Source organism: Syngnathus leptorhynchus, chromosome 17 (assembly GCF_054491065.1).
Source record: "Syngnathus leptorhynchus isolate UIUO chromosome 17, UIUO_Slep, whole genome shotgun sequence".
NCBI lineage: Eukaryota > Metazoa > Chordata > Actinopteri > Syngnathiformes > Syngnathidae > Syngnathus > Syngnathus leptorhynchus.
The window spans coordinates 4,814,343-4,832,322 of record NC_141211.1 but is presented as its reverse complement, the minus strand read 5'-3'; the positions used below and the strand labels follow the sequence as shown (position 1 = coordinate 4,832,322).

The following is a 17,980-nucleotide window of genomic DNA, read 5'->3' as shown; positions in this document are numbered from 1 at the left end:
ACTTTAAACATTGTTTACCATAGCATTATTATTTATAGTTAATATGTTTAGCAACTATATGTCACTGATATTACTTGCAGTTTTTTTGTTAAAGTGGCCATTTAATCTATTTTATTCGGTTATATTATTTTGGACCACCTGACTTGCCGTGGACCGTAACACTGACATCATCACCACGACTTCCGGTACCTTTTGTAGCAAACATTTAGCTCGGTCCATGGTTTGTGGTCGCTACAAAAGGCGTGGACAGAAATATAACAATTTGGATTATCAGTGGATAATCACACGATATATTATCCTATAATACGTCGTAAAATATTTGTCCCGTTTAACTTGTCAAGGTAATACAATACGGATCTAGCCGCGAGCTAAAGCTAAATGTAGTTTGTAAACAGACGCCATCACTGCCATCAATTATCGCATGCGATTGAGTAATAAAAACGATTTGGCAATGAATTGTCGATCGGAGCTTCTTGAAGTCACAGTGGAGGCGAGGCAGGTTGAAGAGGCAATACTGTCTTTGCTGCACACAATTTTACTGCACCGCAGCACGGGAAAATTTCACTATAAAAAGGAAGGTACCTACTCCATCGGTACAGTTGGGACCGTGGACATTGACTGTGACTATATCGACTTCACTTTTGTCAAAATTTCCTCGGAAGAGCTTGACAGGGTGATCAAAAAAGCTGTGGTTGAATTCAAGGTACTTTTCTTTTCAGGGTGTTTTGATGACGCACCTGTCACTTGACCCATGTTGTGTTTGTTTACAGGACGCTTTGAACATATCCGGAAGTGATGGCATTGGTCAAATTTCCCTGGAATTCTACCAGAAAAAGAAGTCCCGCTGGCCTTTTTCTGATGAGTGTATTCCCTGGGAGGTATGGAACATCAAAGTCAACGTGGTCAACCTAGCAAACGAGCAGGAGAGGCAGATCTGCAGAGAGAAAGTGGGAGAAAAACTCTGCGAGAAGGTGATCAACGTCGTGGAGGTCATCAATCGCCACGATTACGTGCCAAAGATGCCCACCCAGTCCGAAGTGGACAATGTGTTTGACACCAGTTTGAGAGAAGTGCAGCCTTATCTTCATAAGATCACATACCAGATCACTGACTCTCTGGGTACATCTGTGAGCACCACCATGAGAAGGTTGATAAAAGACACTCTTGCACTGTGAAGTTAACCTGTTATTCAAGCTTCACACGTGATGGTGCAAGGCCAAGCATAGATGACGTATTTTTTTTCCCTCTACTCTTAATTAGTTTTGTTTTGACTGTGAAACAATGGTACAATTTGTGTAATTTCTTATCCTTGTCAACTCGAGAGAAATAAAACAATAGCAGTAACGTGTCACTATTCGTTTGACACCATTGTCTATAAATTATTTTATGAAATCTATTGTAAATAGAAATAATCTGAAAATTAAAGCTTTGTCTATGTTCTATATCTGATGATACATTTACACCTTGTTTTTTGAATGTGCAAATAGGTGCATTCACTCTGTAAACTATCTCACTACACACAATCATGGAACAGGAACATTATGCAGGAATGAATTAAGGTGTCCAGTGTATTGTTTTGAAAAAAATAAATAAAAGCTTCCATTCTATAGCTCAACTCGCTCGTTTTTAGGTCACAATGGCCCAAATGGCTCAAGCTGGATGTTGCCATCAGGGTAATGTTTATTTATGCCACCTCTTGATTAGTGCAGCATTAGTATGATATTTACCTTAAGGTTTAAGCAAATTTAGAAAAGGTCATCCATAGTCATATGATTTGTGTCTTATAGCAACTGGTTTTGGTCAGTTGATGGAACTTACTGAAGACAACATTTACACTCCAAAGCCACTCAAGAAAAATTGGTTAATAGTATTGGCCTACTTAAATAATTACAACAATCTATGTGGAATTAATACACATTGTGAAAAAATATTTTACATTGTTTCTTATACAATGTAACTCTTTATTACAGAGATAAATCACAAAAAACTGTAGAAAAAAAAAACGAAACAAAAAACAGCTGCAAAAAAGCAACAATAACACAACCAATGCTGATACAAATCTTATTGCAAGTTGAGCACGGATTTACTAAAAAGTTCGAACTAACAAAACTGGTACAAAACGTCAGAAACACGTCCATTGTACACAATCCTAAGATTTCTCGAGAACAGTACACAAAGTCTTTCTCACAAAGAATTTAAGAGCACTATTACGTCAATATCACCATAAGGTGCTTAATAAACTTCACCCTCTAAAATCGGACATTTTTCCATTGAACTTTACATTCAACTTTGAGAATCTGCTGATAGGGTGGACATTTTTTGGCTAATGCTAGCATGTGGTGGATTTTCACTAAGCAACATGATTTGGTTAGCAAGCTGATTGTGAATTTGAAATTTCAATATTATGTTAAGATTGGCATCCAACTACACATAATATGACACAAATAGCACAATATACATACTCTACTGTTTGAGGCTAAAAAAAATAAATAAATACAGGTAGTGTCACTGAAAATATCAAAAGGTTGTAAAAAGTGGCAGTGACCCCACATTGATCGCAATTTCATATTCAATATGATGAAAATAGAAAACACGTGATCAAAACGACTTTTTGTCAAGTAATTAGTGAACATTAAAATCAATTCATTAATTAACCATTTGTTACACATACTGTAGTCAACAGAGCAGTGTTGGGAATATGAAAAATTTTCCAGAGGGGGGGGGGGGGGGGGGGACAATAAAATGAAAGAAATGCATCTTAAGTGACATCATCGTACTGTGTATGTGTGCAAATGTTTTGCCGACCTTTCATTACTCTGCTACACTTTCATTATGATTCTGATGAGGACACCAAGCACTTTAATAGTGATATTGACCTATTATTGATGCAATGTCAAAAGAATCAACCACAACAAGGCGCTATTTGAACTTCTACGTATTTCTCCATGATTACCATCAAGCCAAAGCAAAGGTACAGGATTACAAATTGAAACACCTAGGCTACATTCAAAACACAATCCACGGTGACTCTTTAGAAGCAGGAACACAAACCGCATGAAAATAAACAATTGGAAAGTACCGCACCTTTCCCGATGGTACCGCCTGAGTAAAGTCATCATGCCGCTGAATGTTATTCACGATGTAATTATGAAAAAAAGCCTCAGTCCAAAACTTTGATCTAATATTGGTTAAGTATCCAACTCAAATGGCACATTCATTGAAATGATATGAAAAATATGATTCCAGATTTTGTCATTTTAGTCAGATTGGTGCTTGGATTGAGTGGATTTATGTTTTTGAATGACCATGATGACCTGTCAACCAAGAGGCAAAAAAATAATAATCATACAGTAAGTTAAACTGTATCATACATAACATCAGCTTTAGATTCAAATACTCTGCAAAGTCGAGGACCACAAACATCACCTTTTTTTCAGTCGATGCAACTTGCCATTTTTTTGTACAACATACAAAATCACATCCACTGAAATTGTACAAAACGTATTTTCATCACTCAATGAATACTTCGGAAGATAATGTAACCTGACTTCTCACTAAATCAATTTTTTGAAATGCCTGAACAACCTGAGATTTTTTTTTTTTTAATGTTATGATGTCATTATGCTGTTTTACATTAAGGTACTGTAGTTTGAGAGATAGAAAAATCAATGCAACAAGTGAAGAACAATTAGGTACATGCATCAATCCTAAAGTCACAACTGTACAACTGAGTTTTAACATAATCTCCCTATTTTTTATGAAGGCAAAAAAAAAAAGTGCACAAGGCGTGAAAAATCATAAAGATTTCTCACACCGAGAAACAATTCGGATGCAAAAGCACTAAGCCATAATTGAAACGCAGCAGATAAACAAAAGCATCTACTCTGAAAACAACGCACGTAATCGTCCCCCCCCCCCCCCCCTTTCGCTTGCTCGTTGAAGTCACGTGTGGTACAGCTCAAGTCACGTGGGTTACGCCATCATCTCGCTCTCTTAAAACATCGACACGTACGTGTAAATACAAGTAGGCAACTACGATAAATTGAAGTAGATCATACCCAAAACACATCTAGGACTCGTTTGCACATTCATGATAGTCCAAAGCGTATTCGAGTCACACTGAAAAGGAAATACACAATACGAGAACAAATAAGAGAAAAGGGCAATTTAGCAAATTTGTGATAAAGAAAAAAATATATATATTTTGATCATTGCTGAATTTATTATAAAAAAAAATAAAATCATATTTTGTTTAGCTTTTTAGTGTGGCCCGAATACCGTGTGTGTTTACAGTACACCCTTACTCGACGCGGCCTCCTTAAAACCGTACGCTGGAGGCAAGCGAGGAATCGATACATTCAAAGTCTGCCTTTTCCAGGCTCACTTTTGATGATCACGTGTGAAGCCTCCAGACAAATGTACTGCGAGAACTTGCAGGATGCTTGCTTACACGTGGCCGTGACTCTGCTCGTGGCTCCAGAGACTGAAAGCTGTCTTGAAGGTCCTGTGACAGAGTTTGCACATGTACTGCCTCTTGAAGGTCAAGGCCGAGAGAGAGGGCGCATGGTAAAAGAGGGTGTCGGAATCCTGAGCCCCGCTTGAATTCTCTCCGCTGTTTGACCTGGACACGGGACTGCGGCTTCTCGGTTGTTGCTCGGCCAGAGTTTGGATCTTGCCGCCGTTGTCGAGCGATGACGCAGAAGCCTCGGGACCGTCGGACTCTTCGGCCGCGGCGACTGGCGCGGAGGCTTGCGGAGAGGGCCCTTCAGATGTTTGAGAGGTCACGGGCGGGGAGGGCGACAGAGGTGGGGGGTGCACGTCCATCTCTTTGGCTGCGTGTTCGCTTGCGCTCGACATGTGCGACTGAAAGTGGCTCCAAAGGCGGAAGTTGGTCCTGAAGGCCTTGTTGCAGATGTGACAGATGAAGGGCTTGATGTGGCATAGGAGCTCCTGGTGACGTTCCAGGTCTTTGCGAGCGTAGAAAAGACTTCCGCATTTCTCGCAAGGCCACACGCCGGGTTCCTCCAGGCCAGTTTGGCCGCTTTCCATTTCTTCCCTCTCGCTCACAGACTCCTCCAGCGGCTCTTCTTTCACCACCAGCTTCCCGTGACGGCCCATGCTCAGGTCCTCGGGCACGTAGGATGAAGAGTCTTCGGAATCGTCATACATCGGTGTGCCCGAGGAGTCGTTGAACATATTTGTCTCTCTTGCCAGAGGTTCGTTGTTGTAATGCTCCTCGATGAACATTTCCGACATTCCCTCGTTGTGATGTATCTGTTCCTTTATATTGATCACGTTGTTATTGTGCACTTCCACGTGGTGGCGCCAGATGCTGAAGGAGGACTTGAAGGTTCGCATGCATTCCAGGCACGTCAGTTTCTTGTACTTGCAGTGTGCCTCGTGGTCTTTCTTGACCGTCGGACTGGAGAAGCGGAGGCCGCAGTATGGGCAAACGGTGGAATGCCGGCAACCCCTCTCGTGATCGCCTTGCTCGATGAGCGACGGCAATTTCATATTACAGAGTCTGCAGGCGTAAACGGCGCCGTCGGAATCCTTGGGCCCATCCTGTTCCTGGTAGAGGATGTCCTCCCCTGGGGGATCCTTGTCAGCTTTTTCTGCAGGATGCGTCCTCAAATGCTGCCTGTACTGAGACTGAAAGACAAATGCTTTGCCACAATAGGGACATACAAAGTTGGAGCGTGTTCGCTTTTTGCACAGGCCGGAAGACTGCATGGCTTGCTTATTCCTCTTCAGCTTCCACAGCAAAGCTTTCTTGATTTCTCGCTCTCGCACCATGTCTATCAGTTTCTTTTGGAATCGGTCATCCATCACCGGGGAGCTGGAAGATGACGCCGGGTTTTGGAGGACGCCGTGTTGAGTTTGGCAGTGGGTCCACACTTTGAAGTTTGTATGGAAGCGTTTGTGGCAGATGTCGCAAGCGTACGGCTTTTCCGGGTTGTGGTACATGTTTACGTGTCGGTGGAGTCCGGCGCTGGACCTGAACACTTTGAAACAGTTCCAGCACGTGAAAATTTTGTTCGGAGACGACTCGTCGTCGTTCTCGTTGTCGTCGCTGGTGCCGCGGGACACAACTTCGGACGTGTTCTCCTCTGCGGAGACGCTGTGTTCCTTAAAGATTTTGTTCTTCTTGAACGGGTACCGTCTGTTGTCCGACCTTTCCTTGCGTTTCCCCAAAGGAATGAAGTTGGCCTTGGAACATTGTTCGTAATTTGTTTGTAAGTCTTTCAGATTGACCGGCAAAGCTTCTCCGACAGTGATTCGAATAATGTCCAAAGGGTCGGCGAGCGGACTGCTGGGCTCGGCTTTTACGCTGCGCTCTCTTTCCACCTGAGTTTGTTCGTTCCGTCTGCCGTGATACTTGGACTTGAGAACATTGGGAGATGTTCGCGAATTACCGTTGTGAGCCGATCGTTCCGGATCCGATGCCATTTTAACGACCGACTGTTCGTGATTTTGCAGTTCCTTGAGCTCCAGCGTGGGAGAGAAGACCGGAACCGGGCTGTCCATGGATAACGATCTGCGAAGTAAGCTTTTTATGAGTGGCCCGCTCCGGTCAATAGTCTGGCTCAGCTCAGTGGCGGCCTGACCCTGAAAGGACACTTTGGTGGTGTAGTTTGACTCCTTCTCCCCTGAATCCTGTTTTACGTCCTGATCTGAGCAAGACTGCGACGTCCCGATATGCTGCACTTCAGCATCGCTGAATGATGCCGACGTTTTCAACTGGGGCCTAATAGAAGACATGTATGATGGATTCCCTTTTAAAATGGATGTGTATGGATGGGTGGACCTCCTTCCAGAAGCTTCAGTCTGTTCATGTAATTTACCCGTGATTGCTTCAGAGTTTCTGACCGAGTCGCAGGACTTAAGTTCCGAAGGAGGCTGAGCCAATTCAGTCGCGACGAGAGATGACGATCTTTCCGGTGTTTTTGTCTGATAGTTTGGACGGGAGGGTTCGGATGTTTCGTTGCGGACACGGCACACGATGACGCTCCTCGTCTGCGCATCGTTGTCATCCCCTTCGGAATAGGACAGTCTTTTTCTCGAGACGCAATATGACGCATGTGGCTTGGTGGACACTATGTTGGTGAGGAAAGGGATTCCCAAAGTGTAGCCCAACTCTTGGATCGCTGAGAGACTGTCTTTGTCCACAAAAAGTGAAGACGAATAAATGTAATTCAGCACTATCTCAAAAGCGTCAGGCTCACAGAAGTCCAACATTACAACCTTTAACGACATGTCATCCATCCTGGTGAAGAGGGACTGGAAATATTCACTACTGGCAGCCAGGACACTTTTGTGGGCTTGGTAGCGCTGATCGGCCACAACGAGCACCACGTCACACATGTGGCCTCGGAGACGCTGCTCATTGAGCAGCCCCAGCACGGAGAGGGCATGGGCAGGACAACTGTAGTGCACTAAGCTCTCCATTGCTAAAAAAGTCAAACAAAGAATGGTTAGATGTGCGAATGAACATGAAGGTATGAATATTTATTATTATATGACTATTATGAAGTTATTCAGTGACATTTAACAACGACCAGGTAAAAGGAAGATAAACATGCTGTATAAAATGAGCTAGTGGCACTTTGTGGACCACCAAATTTGCCTAAACCAAAATTCAAAACCAGAACCACGGAAATACAATAACCACAATTTCATCGTGCAGAATAAATTCCGAGATTATTTTAATTTCTGAAATAAGACTACAATGTCACAGACAGTCTTACTCTTGTCGCAATTTTTTTTATAGTCATATTTGAGGATTTTTATTAAATTAAATATTGTATTTGCACAATTAATTGTGCTCATTAGGTATCGCAAAATGCATAGTGTTGTATCTTATATAAAAAAAGGAATAGAACAGTTTCATGCACTCCTTATCTCATAGAGGTGAAGTAATATTGGAAGCACGAGGTAGGTTAACTACTGGTATTGTCAACTTCAGACACGTCATTTTAGAATCCAGTTTGTCATCATTCATCTGTTTAAAACTATTAACTAAACAACTAACCTCACTCCCAAATAACGAAACAGTCGCCACTCGTGTTTTTTTTGTTATTTTTTTTCTACGAGGAAGTCTACTAATGCTGAGGGCATTAGATCATCCGTGAGACGTGGCGCACTCCTGCATGACACTTTACTTGTTCCGCAAAATAAGAATACTTTTGCATAAGAGTGGCAGAATGTTTGAGATTTGTCAGGCGGAATGTGAATGGCGCCGCGCTCAGCCATTCCTGCTCGGTGGTTTAGCGAACATGCAGTGTCGCGTCAGGAGGGAAAAGTTGGGCGCGTTATGGACTCAGTTGAATACGCACTCGGTAGGAGCACTATGAATGAATCCGCTATGCCTGCTACGAGAACCGCTTTATTTTATATTGATTATTTCAAAAAACGTGAAGAGGAGACGCCGCTCCCAGCTAAACAGGTTGTAGCTGCTTGGGTTTAACAACAGCCTAACTGCCCCTTTGAGTTACGTCAGGGGGGGAAGAGGGAAAAAAAAAAGCGCCCACTAAATGCTACTCTCTCAACCATATTCTATTCCATCTTTAGCCAACTTAAAATAGAATTCTCCGCTTACCCAGCCCTCGTGATTAAGTTCTCTCATCCAAACAACCTGGACTTTATTCAGTGTTGTGTCGATTTCTGCGTGCTAGTCGTGATTCCATCCATCTTGAATTTGACGTCATCCCACACCAGGGATGAGGTCATTGCATTGAATGCTCGTCACGTGCACTGCGCTTGGATTGGCTAGAATCTTTTGTAGGCGGGACCAAGAGAGGATGTGACGTTAGCGCACATTTAAAGGCGTATCTTCACATATATATATATATATATATATATATATATATATATATATATATATATATATATATATATATATATATATATATATATATATATATATATATATATATAATGTGAAGATACACCTTTAAATGTATGTACATATATATACATATAATGCCTTAACCTAACCTCAATTCAATTGACAATTAACTTGAGATAATGTAAGTCACAAATTCAGTCGGCTTGTGTCATAGCATTCATCGGTTCCCTGTTTATCTCGCCTTCAGGCCTGTTCCTGTAATAAGATGTCAGCAACATTACTTGGCAACCGTCATGTGACGCAATTAGGTGTGGCACAGATTGCACCACTGTATGATCATCACATATGATCATCAAAATAACCTTACTTTGCTGTGCTAGTCATTAATTAAGATGCCTTGTAAATGTGCAATAATCTAATGTTACCCCTTCTTGAATCCCTTCACCTCCCACACACTCTCCTGCTTCCAAATGTAGCATGTCATAATTACCCTGATAATAGTAGCAAGTCTTATCAGTCAGGTTTTTCTTTCACCATATTACTATGAATTGAAAATGTGATATTCCATTCTATCTTCCAAGACATGAATTGCTTGTGTTGGGATCAGCAGTATATAGCAAGTACTGCCATGGTTACCTGCGTGGAAACCACATCAGGGGACTTCTCATTCAGATCTCCCTTGGTGTTGGAAACATGTTTACCATTATAACATAGGCAAAATGATCATTTCTTAATAAGTAAAAAACAACAACAACCTTTAGTCACATTTCTATTATCAGGCAAGGACATAATTAGAATAAACAGTCAAAGGTATTTGCACCATGTCTTATAATTGGTTTTTTTTCCTGCATTCCACATTGTGAACACTTGAATTAATTCAATACAATGAACAATACAACCACAAAAAAACATCCAAAACATACCGGCTGCTATTTTTCTGCGATCCATTAGGGATAGGTGGTGCAATCAAGGTTGAGGGGTGGGGGTGGGAATAAGAACCACATAGGATTTGAGCCATGAGGACAGTACAACCAACAGTGCATTGATACAATCCGAATGAGGATCATGCACTTACAATGCTGCTGTTAAATATATTCTTGTAATACTAATCAAAATGGGTCGCATGCTTTCAATTTGGATGATATTTTCTCTTCTGGCGCTCTCCACATGGAAAACAGCTGCATATGAAGGTAAAATATATATTATCAAAACAGAAATGTTGCTAATTTTAACCAATTAATTTATATAAAATTACTAATATAATTTTAAAGCAATAAATAATGTCATCACTCAAGAATATGTATTTCTGATAGGAGAATCCTTATCTCCATCTGGCTATCAACTCTGTATTTACAACGAGACCCGCACTGTGAGTTCCTTGGTGTTACGAAGAGTTCCGTATACTGTAACCAAGAGTTGCGGTGACTGGCTCTTTTGGGCGCCATGTCCAGTGACGCTTTTCAAACTAGTTCATCAGACAGAGTACAGGTTGCTGATGGAACAGGTGACCAGATGCTGCCATGGTTACGTCCAAGTGGGAAGCTACTGTGCCCTGTGTAAGTGTGCATGCAGAACATCAGCTTTTGATTTCTGTCTTTATGATGGTTAAAGCAGTATTTTGGTGTCACTTTTTTTTTTTTTTAATGGAGCTTTAAATGGGAGTGAAGAGTTGATGGCCAAACCTGGATGGTGCCCAACAACAGATAGATCTAATTCCAGTGTTGATGACTGCAAGTGGGACATTGATTGTCCGGATTGGCAAAAATGCTGTGAGAGCTCAGGGAACTTTCTCTGCAATAACCTTACAAGTTAGTATAATTGTTTTTTATTTTACCTGAGAAATTGCTTTGCTTTGTCCTTGTGTCAAATGATCAAAACAAGTCTTGTGTATAACTGAGAGAAAGGGTGAGTCTGTTTGGTGGTGTGCTATTTTTGTTCAAAGGTAATATTAAATAGGAATTGTATTGTAAACAGAATACCTTGGCTCAAGATCAGGAAACAGTGCCTGAAGCTGCAGCTTTCAAAAATGTGATCAAACAACCGCATACAATATTGTTAATCTTGATGGTCTGTGCTTAAAAGTGCCAGTGTATTTTTAGCATGAATGTATACATGTAGTATATCTTTGAGTTAAAAATAAATGTAAGAACATTTCTGATCATGATTTTTTTTTTTTAAATGACAACAATCCGGCCAAAATATTTCAACGCTGGATCTTTGTGTTTTTTATTATTTTGTACCCTTTAACTGTGTTTTTTTTTTTTTTTTTTTTTTTATAATCATCAGCCTCAGCTAATTACACAGAAAATCTGAGACACTCTTTCAACGCGACAGTGACAGTAAAGACAGATTACCAACAATTGATGAACATCGGAGGTCTTTTCAACCACACAAGATTACTTCAAGCAATGGTACTGCAAAACTGACATCTCAAGACTAGCATTGTGTTCATTCCTTTCCTTTCCCTTTTTTTTCTTTTTTTTCTTGCAGGTAACTGGAGCGTTGGAGTCAGTTGATTTTTCAGTTTATTACCTCGGCTCATGGCCTGTTCATCCGTATCGAACCGCCACCTCGCTGCTGATAGACTGCAGCTTTGCTCTTTCACCTCACGTGGTCACATCAAAACTACATTTCCTCCTGAAACACATACAAGAGGTGTCAGCTCTGACAGTAGAAGGTGAGGAGGACAAGTAGAGGCGAGGCCCGCACGTGACTTGACTTGTGTTTCTTCAGACGAGTGACATTTTTCAAGCGTGTGATGTTTGTACAGAACATTGCAGTCAGGAAAGAATGACTCAGTGGCACCACAGCTTCGCTTCTATTTGAGCGAACGTCTTCTGTGGGATGTTTCCTGCGATGGCAGAAAATAACACCCGAGTTAGTCACACAGATTTCCCCCTCCCCCACGTACACGCATTGCTCACAAGTCCGTACGTATTACGAACGCAAGGTGGTAAACCGAATGAACACGTTTGTACCACTGAATGGAAATCAAGTTATTTCCGAGACCTTTAATTTGATTCGCTTTCAAAGGAGCCTAATTATAGACGGAAAATGACGTTTACAGGCTGTTATAGGTTTTGTAATAGAAACATTAAAGGGACAGTGTGTTTTCAGAAGCGACAGATTGTTTTCTTTTTCAGTGTTCATTCATTTAAAAAAAAAAAAACACAATTATTTCAAATATTCAAACAAATATGTTATATCACGTCAACGTATAGAACTTTTTATTTAATGTAGGACCAATAATCGCCAAGGGTTGTACTTTACTTTTCTACTACGGATACCCATAGGAGACAAACTTACTTTGTCGCTTGAGGGAACACTATAATTTACACGACAATTTATTTGTGATGATTTGTTGCTTCCACGTCTGATGAAAATAAATGGTGATAGGAGTGCTTCAAAATGCACATTTTGAACATGGCTCATTGCATTCTATTAGTTCACCGCTAGATGGCATTTTACACAATTCTTAATTGTCAATCGGCGTAGATGTGAGTGTGAATGCTTATTGGTCTATTTCTTCATTCTTCCCTTTTCATCCTTGTAGATGTAAATGAGTGTGCACATCCGGCTCTCCATCACTGCTCTCCACTAGCTCAATGTAGCAACATGGCGGGCTCCTACCACTGCACCTGCCAAGCAGGATTTGTTGATGTTGACCCCAGCAATCCCGGAAGACATTGTACAGGTTAGCACAAAGTATAAATAGAACCTGACTGCAATGTTATTGTAGTGGCTGCCATTGTTGAAATAATAAAAACAGATAGAGTGATACATTTTCATCCCAGGCTTGGACTATATCGTTTTAGTGCCAAATGACATCACCCCGCAGTGTTGCCCTTTACCGATCAATATAACCTCACCTCCGACTGCAGGGAACGACACGGCGGTTAGTTTCAACGTCACAGAAAACAACGCAATTTGGATCACAAGCACAGCAATATACGGATATACCGACTCAACTGATGAACTGCCTTGGACAACAACCACAAGTTGTATGAAGGATCGAATTCTTATCTCATTCTGTCAATGCTCTTGTTTAGGAAATCGGCAAACAGGAGTCATAATTGTGCTCTCTCTCTCTCTCTCTCTCTCTCTCTCTCTCTCTCTCGTTGCCCTTTTCTAGCCTCCTCCCCTGGCATCAGCAGATTACAGGCTGCCAACATCACTGGAACTTCTTTTTGTGTGTACTGGTCCAGCCTAATCCCAGCAAACCAGACTTACTTGGTGGGTCTTAGTGAGGGCTCAGATGTTATTAGTACGTGGACAACTGAGCAGACCATGATGGAACTGAGGGAACTGCAGCCGGGGGTGCTCTACAATGTCACTGTTAAGATCCACACAAATGAAAGCCATGGAGATATTCTTTATATCGTAGTCAAAACTGGTAAGAACTATTCATATAAACCTGATTTGTTTTGGTCGACCAATGTGTAAATCTATCGTGTCTGTTATTTTAGGGCAGGGGGCTTTTTAATACAATGTTTAAAAATAGCTTTTTTTTTTTAAGAGTGTTTTAATAAATAAATAAAAAACTGTCAGAGATGTTATTGAGACACTGGAACTCAGTTTTAAAAAGTGTGATAAACATGGAGATATTCTCTTGAGGGTATATTGTCCATGTGTCAAAATTAATCAATTTATCGACAATTAATTATCTTATTAATCGACAACCATTTCTTTGTAGACGCTCAAACTCTGGATGCAACCACGCGACTTACCAACATCCCGTTCACCGATGACCTGTACAACACAAGCAGTCAGTCCTATAAAAATCTTACAGCGGGAATTTTAGATGAGGTAAATCCATCATGTGTATTGATGTTCAATGTGGATATTACAGAAAACATCGTGACAGTCGTGGCTATATTTCTTTGCAGATCTACTTTTCACTGGCCCAAGATACAAAGACTATGCTGAATTCGGGTCAAGTGAGAATCGAGATCATAAAACTTTCCCCCGGCAGTGTAGTGGTCGACTTCATCCTGATCTTCAGCCCTGGTCAAAAACAGGACATCCGAAACACATCCACAGCAATACTCTACTCATTGATGAACAGCTCCATCTACACAATGGATGAAAATAATACAAGCATTAGTGGTATGTGTCTTTACATTAAACAGTGCTCATATTTTGAGTCAGTTTAAGTGTATTATACTGCCTTCGTGTGGTCAAGTTAATTATAGCAGAAGGATCCGGTGAAAAAAAAAAGATCATAATGCATAAACTGTTGAATTATTCAGTAGGACATCAAATCCAAAAGTATGCCTGATACTGGAGTGAAAATTGTGTTTTGTTTGTTCTTGTAGATTTTGATGAATGTGTTCCAGGGGAAAATGACTGTTCCCAGTTGGCTACATGTACAAATACCTGGGGTTCCTTCACATGCTCATGTCGAGATGGATTTATGGACACAGAACCACAAAGGCCTGGGAGAGCCTGTCAAGGTAGCCTCTTGCAATGTAGTGTTGCTCGATTCAATAAAATAAGGCTAAAAATAGAACATTTTTCAAGATGTGACTAATATGAAATCTGAACTTATTTCAAATGACGAAATTCTTTATTATATGTTATTTATGATTGTCGGAGCGGAATGTGGGCGTGCGCTTGGCGTTTGAAATTGAAGCAGTTCTTAATTGGACAGGGGAACTGAGCCATCCACTCTCAGTCTCTCTATTTGCGACAGCTGATTGCTTACTCTACTTTAGAAGCTTAGCTTGAAGCAAACCTGCGGGAGTTCATGCACGCTTTGATCATGCAGTCTCTGATCCACTGGTGAAAGGAGACTTCATTTGAATCTCTCCTCTTACATCCGTAACCGCTTCAAAAAAACAATGCGTGTGTAGAAATAGCTATGATTGCTGTATTATTTTTGTTATTATCAGAAAACATGACGTGCTAGAGAAAAAAAAGTTCCGATTCAAAATCAGTGCAAAAAAATAGGAAAGTTCAGTTGCATCTGATTAAAACAAATAGAATTTACTGCTACTTATTTTACAGTGCAGCTTCTATTCTTCACTGATTAAAAATAACTTAGAATGTTTTCTTTTGGCCAGCTACCATGGAGACCACAACATTACAATCAAGGCCTGTCACGTCCTCAGTCAGCACTTCTCCTTTACCTCAAATAACAACACCACCATATCCACCTTCAACTGTCGAGACAATCACCTCTGACGAAATAGCCACCACTCGCCAAATGTCCCCTTCTATTGCACCGACGACTGCCACCGTGGTCACCTCTGTAGTACCAAGTCCCACCACTGTGCCGACAACCACTAAGAATGAAGCTGCAACCATCTCTATCGTAACTACCACCATGGTACCAACAACCACCTCTATGGCACCAACAACCACCACCATGGTACCAACAACCGCTTCCACCACGGTACCACTACCACCAACCACCTCTATGGCACCAACAACCATCACCATGGTACCTACAATCGCTTCCACCATACCAACAACCACAATTGGATCTGGATTAATTGCACTGACTACATCCACTTCAGTTGAAGTTGCAGAAACAATCTCCACGATATCGACAAACGCATTTGAACGTACAATGGGCATCATTGTGACAACCACTCAAGCAGCGAGGACTGAACCCACTTCCCCTAATAAAGACTTAACTTCTAATGATACATCCCATAGAATATATTCACTTCTGAGTGATATTTCAGTTGAATGCACAGTTACAGGCATCACCGTTACAGTTGCTAGACAGTTTTTAGTCGATAACAATATCAGGGAAGGCACTCTGTACCTGGGCCATCGGGAGTGCGGGGTCACGACCTTCAATGCGAGCCATGCCCAGCTGATCGTAAGATGGAATGAGTGCATCACAATTTTTGCACAAGTAAGTGATAGTAGGTGATTTGAATTACTTTTTTTTGTCCTCTCTTGCACATTGCCAAGATAACAACCCCCTGCTGTTTTGTTATTTTTAGAATGAATCCTATTATATGGCTTCGGTAACATTGTTCAATACCATGGAAACATACACGTCAGCCAATGGAACACTGGAGGCACCCAAATTGCTCCTGGAGGTTCCCATAATATGTACCTACATGAGGAGCATGCTCACGTCTGCTGATATTGGCTCCATGGGGTACGTCCTTGCTTCCCTTGTCCCGCCATCTCGGCCTGTGCATTAGAAGTGTATCAATGAAAAAGTCTTGTGATGGGGAAAATGAAGCTTCAAAATTGCTTCATGAACCAGTTGTATTTTTTTTTTTTTGGATGGAACTGTTGATTTAAATAAACGGGGTTAAGAAATGGCAAGTCAGTATACTTTTAGCCCCAATTTTCCATCACCACAATTTAGTGAAAGGATTTTTTTTCCTGTCATTGTTTACAGGTATGAATTAATCCAAGATGTGATCACAAGCTCTGGAATGTTCCAAGTGACAGTCCAGCTGTTGAATGGAACATTTCCTCTACCTTACAACTACAGCTTGTCCCCAGAGGAGGCTGTTGTGGTACAAGTGAGCATGAATACCTCAGCAGAAGAGATTAAAGTAGTGATCTACTCTTGCTGGGCGACCCCCACTCAAAATCCGCTAGATGACAAACGCTTTGTCTTTCTGGACAACAGGCAAGATCTTTCAAATTAATCTCTAATATTCATCTTTTTTTTAATCTTAAATTAAAGAAGATTTATGATGCATTTCTCACCACAGTTTCAGTGATCTTTGACCTTCTTTGGTCAAGCTATAGAGTTGATTACATTAGAAGTTTTGCAAAACTTGAAATATTGTGTTCATCCAACTGCGTAATGTTACCTTAACTCAGTTTTTCTCAGCAGGAGGCCCTCTTAATGGCTTATTAGACTTGTCCTGAATGAAGAATAAATAAAAAAAGAGATGTTAATCACAAACTATTTTCTGTGACCTACAGATGTGCCCTCAATTTATACACTGACGTGTTAATGAACGGAAACTCCAGCACATCTCGGGTGTCTGTGCAGATATTCTCTTTTGTGGATGTCAATTTAATCTATCTGCACTGTCACGTTCAGATCTGTTTGCAGATTGGATCTGATACCTGCGTGCCCGTGAGTGCGCTTTTTATTTTGCAATTATACCTTTCAAAAAACAAAAAAATAAAAACATTTTTGGTTTTAGGACTGTTTGCAAAGAACACCTCGGTCTTCCAACACCATTGGAAGAGCGTTTGGTTCAACTGGGCCTTTGTTTATGTCCGAGGAAGGTGAGTGGTGTCCCACAAGTCCTGGAAAAAAATACATAATTTTGCAATGCTTTAAAATAACAACTGCCTACTAACGTAACGACTTGTTTTCTTTTTTTATTTCCTCATCAAGTGCCACCAGAGACTGAAAGCGACAAATTCCAACTGATTGGACTGTCCTTCCTCGGAGTAGTTGTAATTCTCTTCTTCGTCATCGGTTCTGCCTGTCTTTTCTACTATCAAAGAAACCGCATCGGACATTATAACTTTAATACCAAATCCAAGCCGCTGAATATCACCGATATTGAGTTTCACGCTTAAGTCTCAGTTAATAATTTCGGTTTCCCTGTTAACTTTATTTAACTCGTAAAGCTTTGCACAATGACATATTTATTTCCTAATGAGTCTTTTTAGACATTGACACATCAATATCATGAAACATTGACATGGAAAAAGGTCAATTAAGGGAACTCAAAAATAGAAAATTACCGTAAATGCGCATTTGGTATTTAATTTGAAAACAAAATGATCAACGCAGAAATAATATTTTATAGTCACTGGTGTACAGCATAATAATTTACTTTAAGTCAGTTTTACTGTTTACAATGTTGATCGATTTATTTAGGCTGTGTAGAATAATTCCATTTATCTACGCTTTACGATGTTGATCGACTTATTATTAGAATGTTTTTATCAATTATATCTGTCATTTTGTTTTTATTTATGTCCATCAATCACAGTGATAAATTGTCAATATTGGCTGATTCCATTCGCATACATGTTTCAAAAATAAGTTGCCTTTTTATCTGCTTAAAAGTGTCATGCGACAAAAGACACATTACAAAGCAATACTTCAATCTGCAAGTATTGATCTTTTATTTACACTATAACTGTATACAGGTCTCTTTAGATGTGATATTAGCACTACATGGTGTG

The 17,980-nt window shown here is 40.6% G+C and overlaps 3 protein-coding genes across 3 annotated transcripts; 2 read left to right on the top strand and 1 right to left on the bottom strand.

Moving 5' to 3' along the window:
• The first annotated feature begins 140 nt into the window (after positions 1 to 140).
• Positions 141 to 1,607, top strand: atg101 (autophagy related 101). The gene is made up of 2 exons (XM_085935579.1): positions 141 to 703; positions 771 to 1,607. Exons 1-2 carry the CDS (start codon positions 422 to 424, stop codon positions 1,173 to 1,175), a joined length of 687 nt encoding a protein of 228 aa, XP_085791705.1. The 5' UTR covers positions 141 to 421; the 3' UTR covers positions 1,176 to 1,607.
• A 199-nt stretch (positions 1,608 to 1,806) lies between these two features.
• Positions 1,807 to 8,745, bottom strand: zbtb21 (zinc finger and BTB domain containing 21). Its single transcript, XM_085936505.1, has 2 exons — positions 8,600 to 8,745; positions 1,807 to 7,451 (listed from the first exon to the last, which is right to left on the bottom strand). The coding sequence occupies exon 2, from the start codon at positions 7,447 to 7,449 to the stop codon at positions 4,447 to 4,449; it is 3,003 nt and encodes a 1,000-aa protein (XP_085792631.1). The 5' UTR covers positions 7,450 to 7,451; positions 8,600 to 8,745; the 3' UTR covers positions 1,807 to 4,446.
• Positions 8,746 to 10,322: 1,577 nt separating this feature from the next.
• On the top strand, positions 10,323 to 17,740 carry umodl1 (uromodulin-like 1). The gene is made up of 16 exons (XM_085936300.1): positions 10,323 to 10,404; positions 10,498 to 10,656; positions 11,135 to 11,259; positions 11,339 to 11,525; positions 12,402 to 12,542; positions 12,730 to 12,849; positions 12,981 to 13,241; positions 13,542 to 13,654; positions 13,735 to 13,954; positions 14,164 to 14,301; positions 14,911 to 15,713; positions 15,805 to 15,965; positions 16,215 to 16,451; positions 16,754 to 16,910; positions 16,981 to 17,065; positions 17,178 to 17,740. Exons 1-16 carry the CDS (start codon positions 10,344 to 10,346, stop codon positions 17,363 to 17,365), a joined length of 3,156 nt encoding a protein of 1,051 aa, XP_085792426.1. The 5' UTR covers positions 10,323 to 10,343; the 3' UTR covers positions 17,366 to 17,740.
• The last annotated feature ends 240 nt before the right edge of the window (positions 17,741 to 17,980 follow it).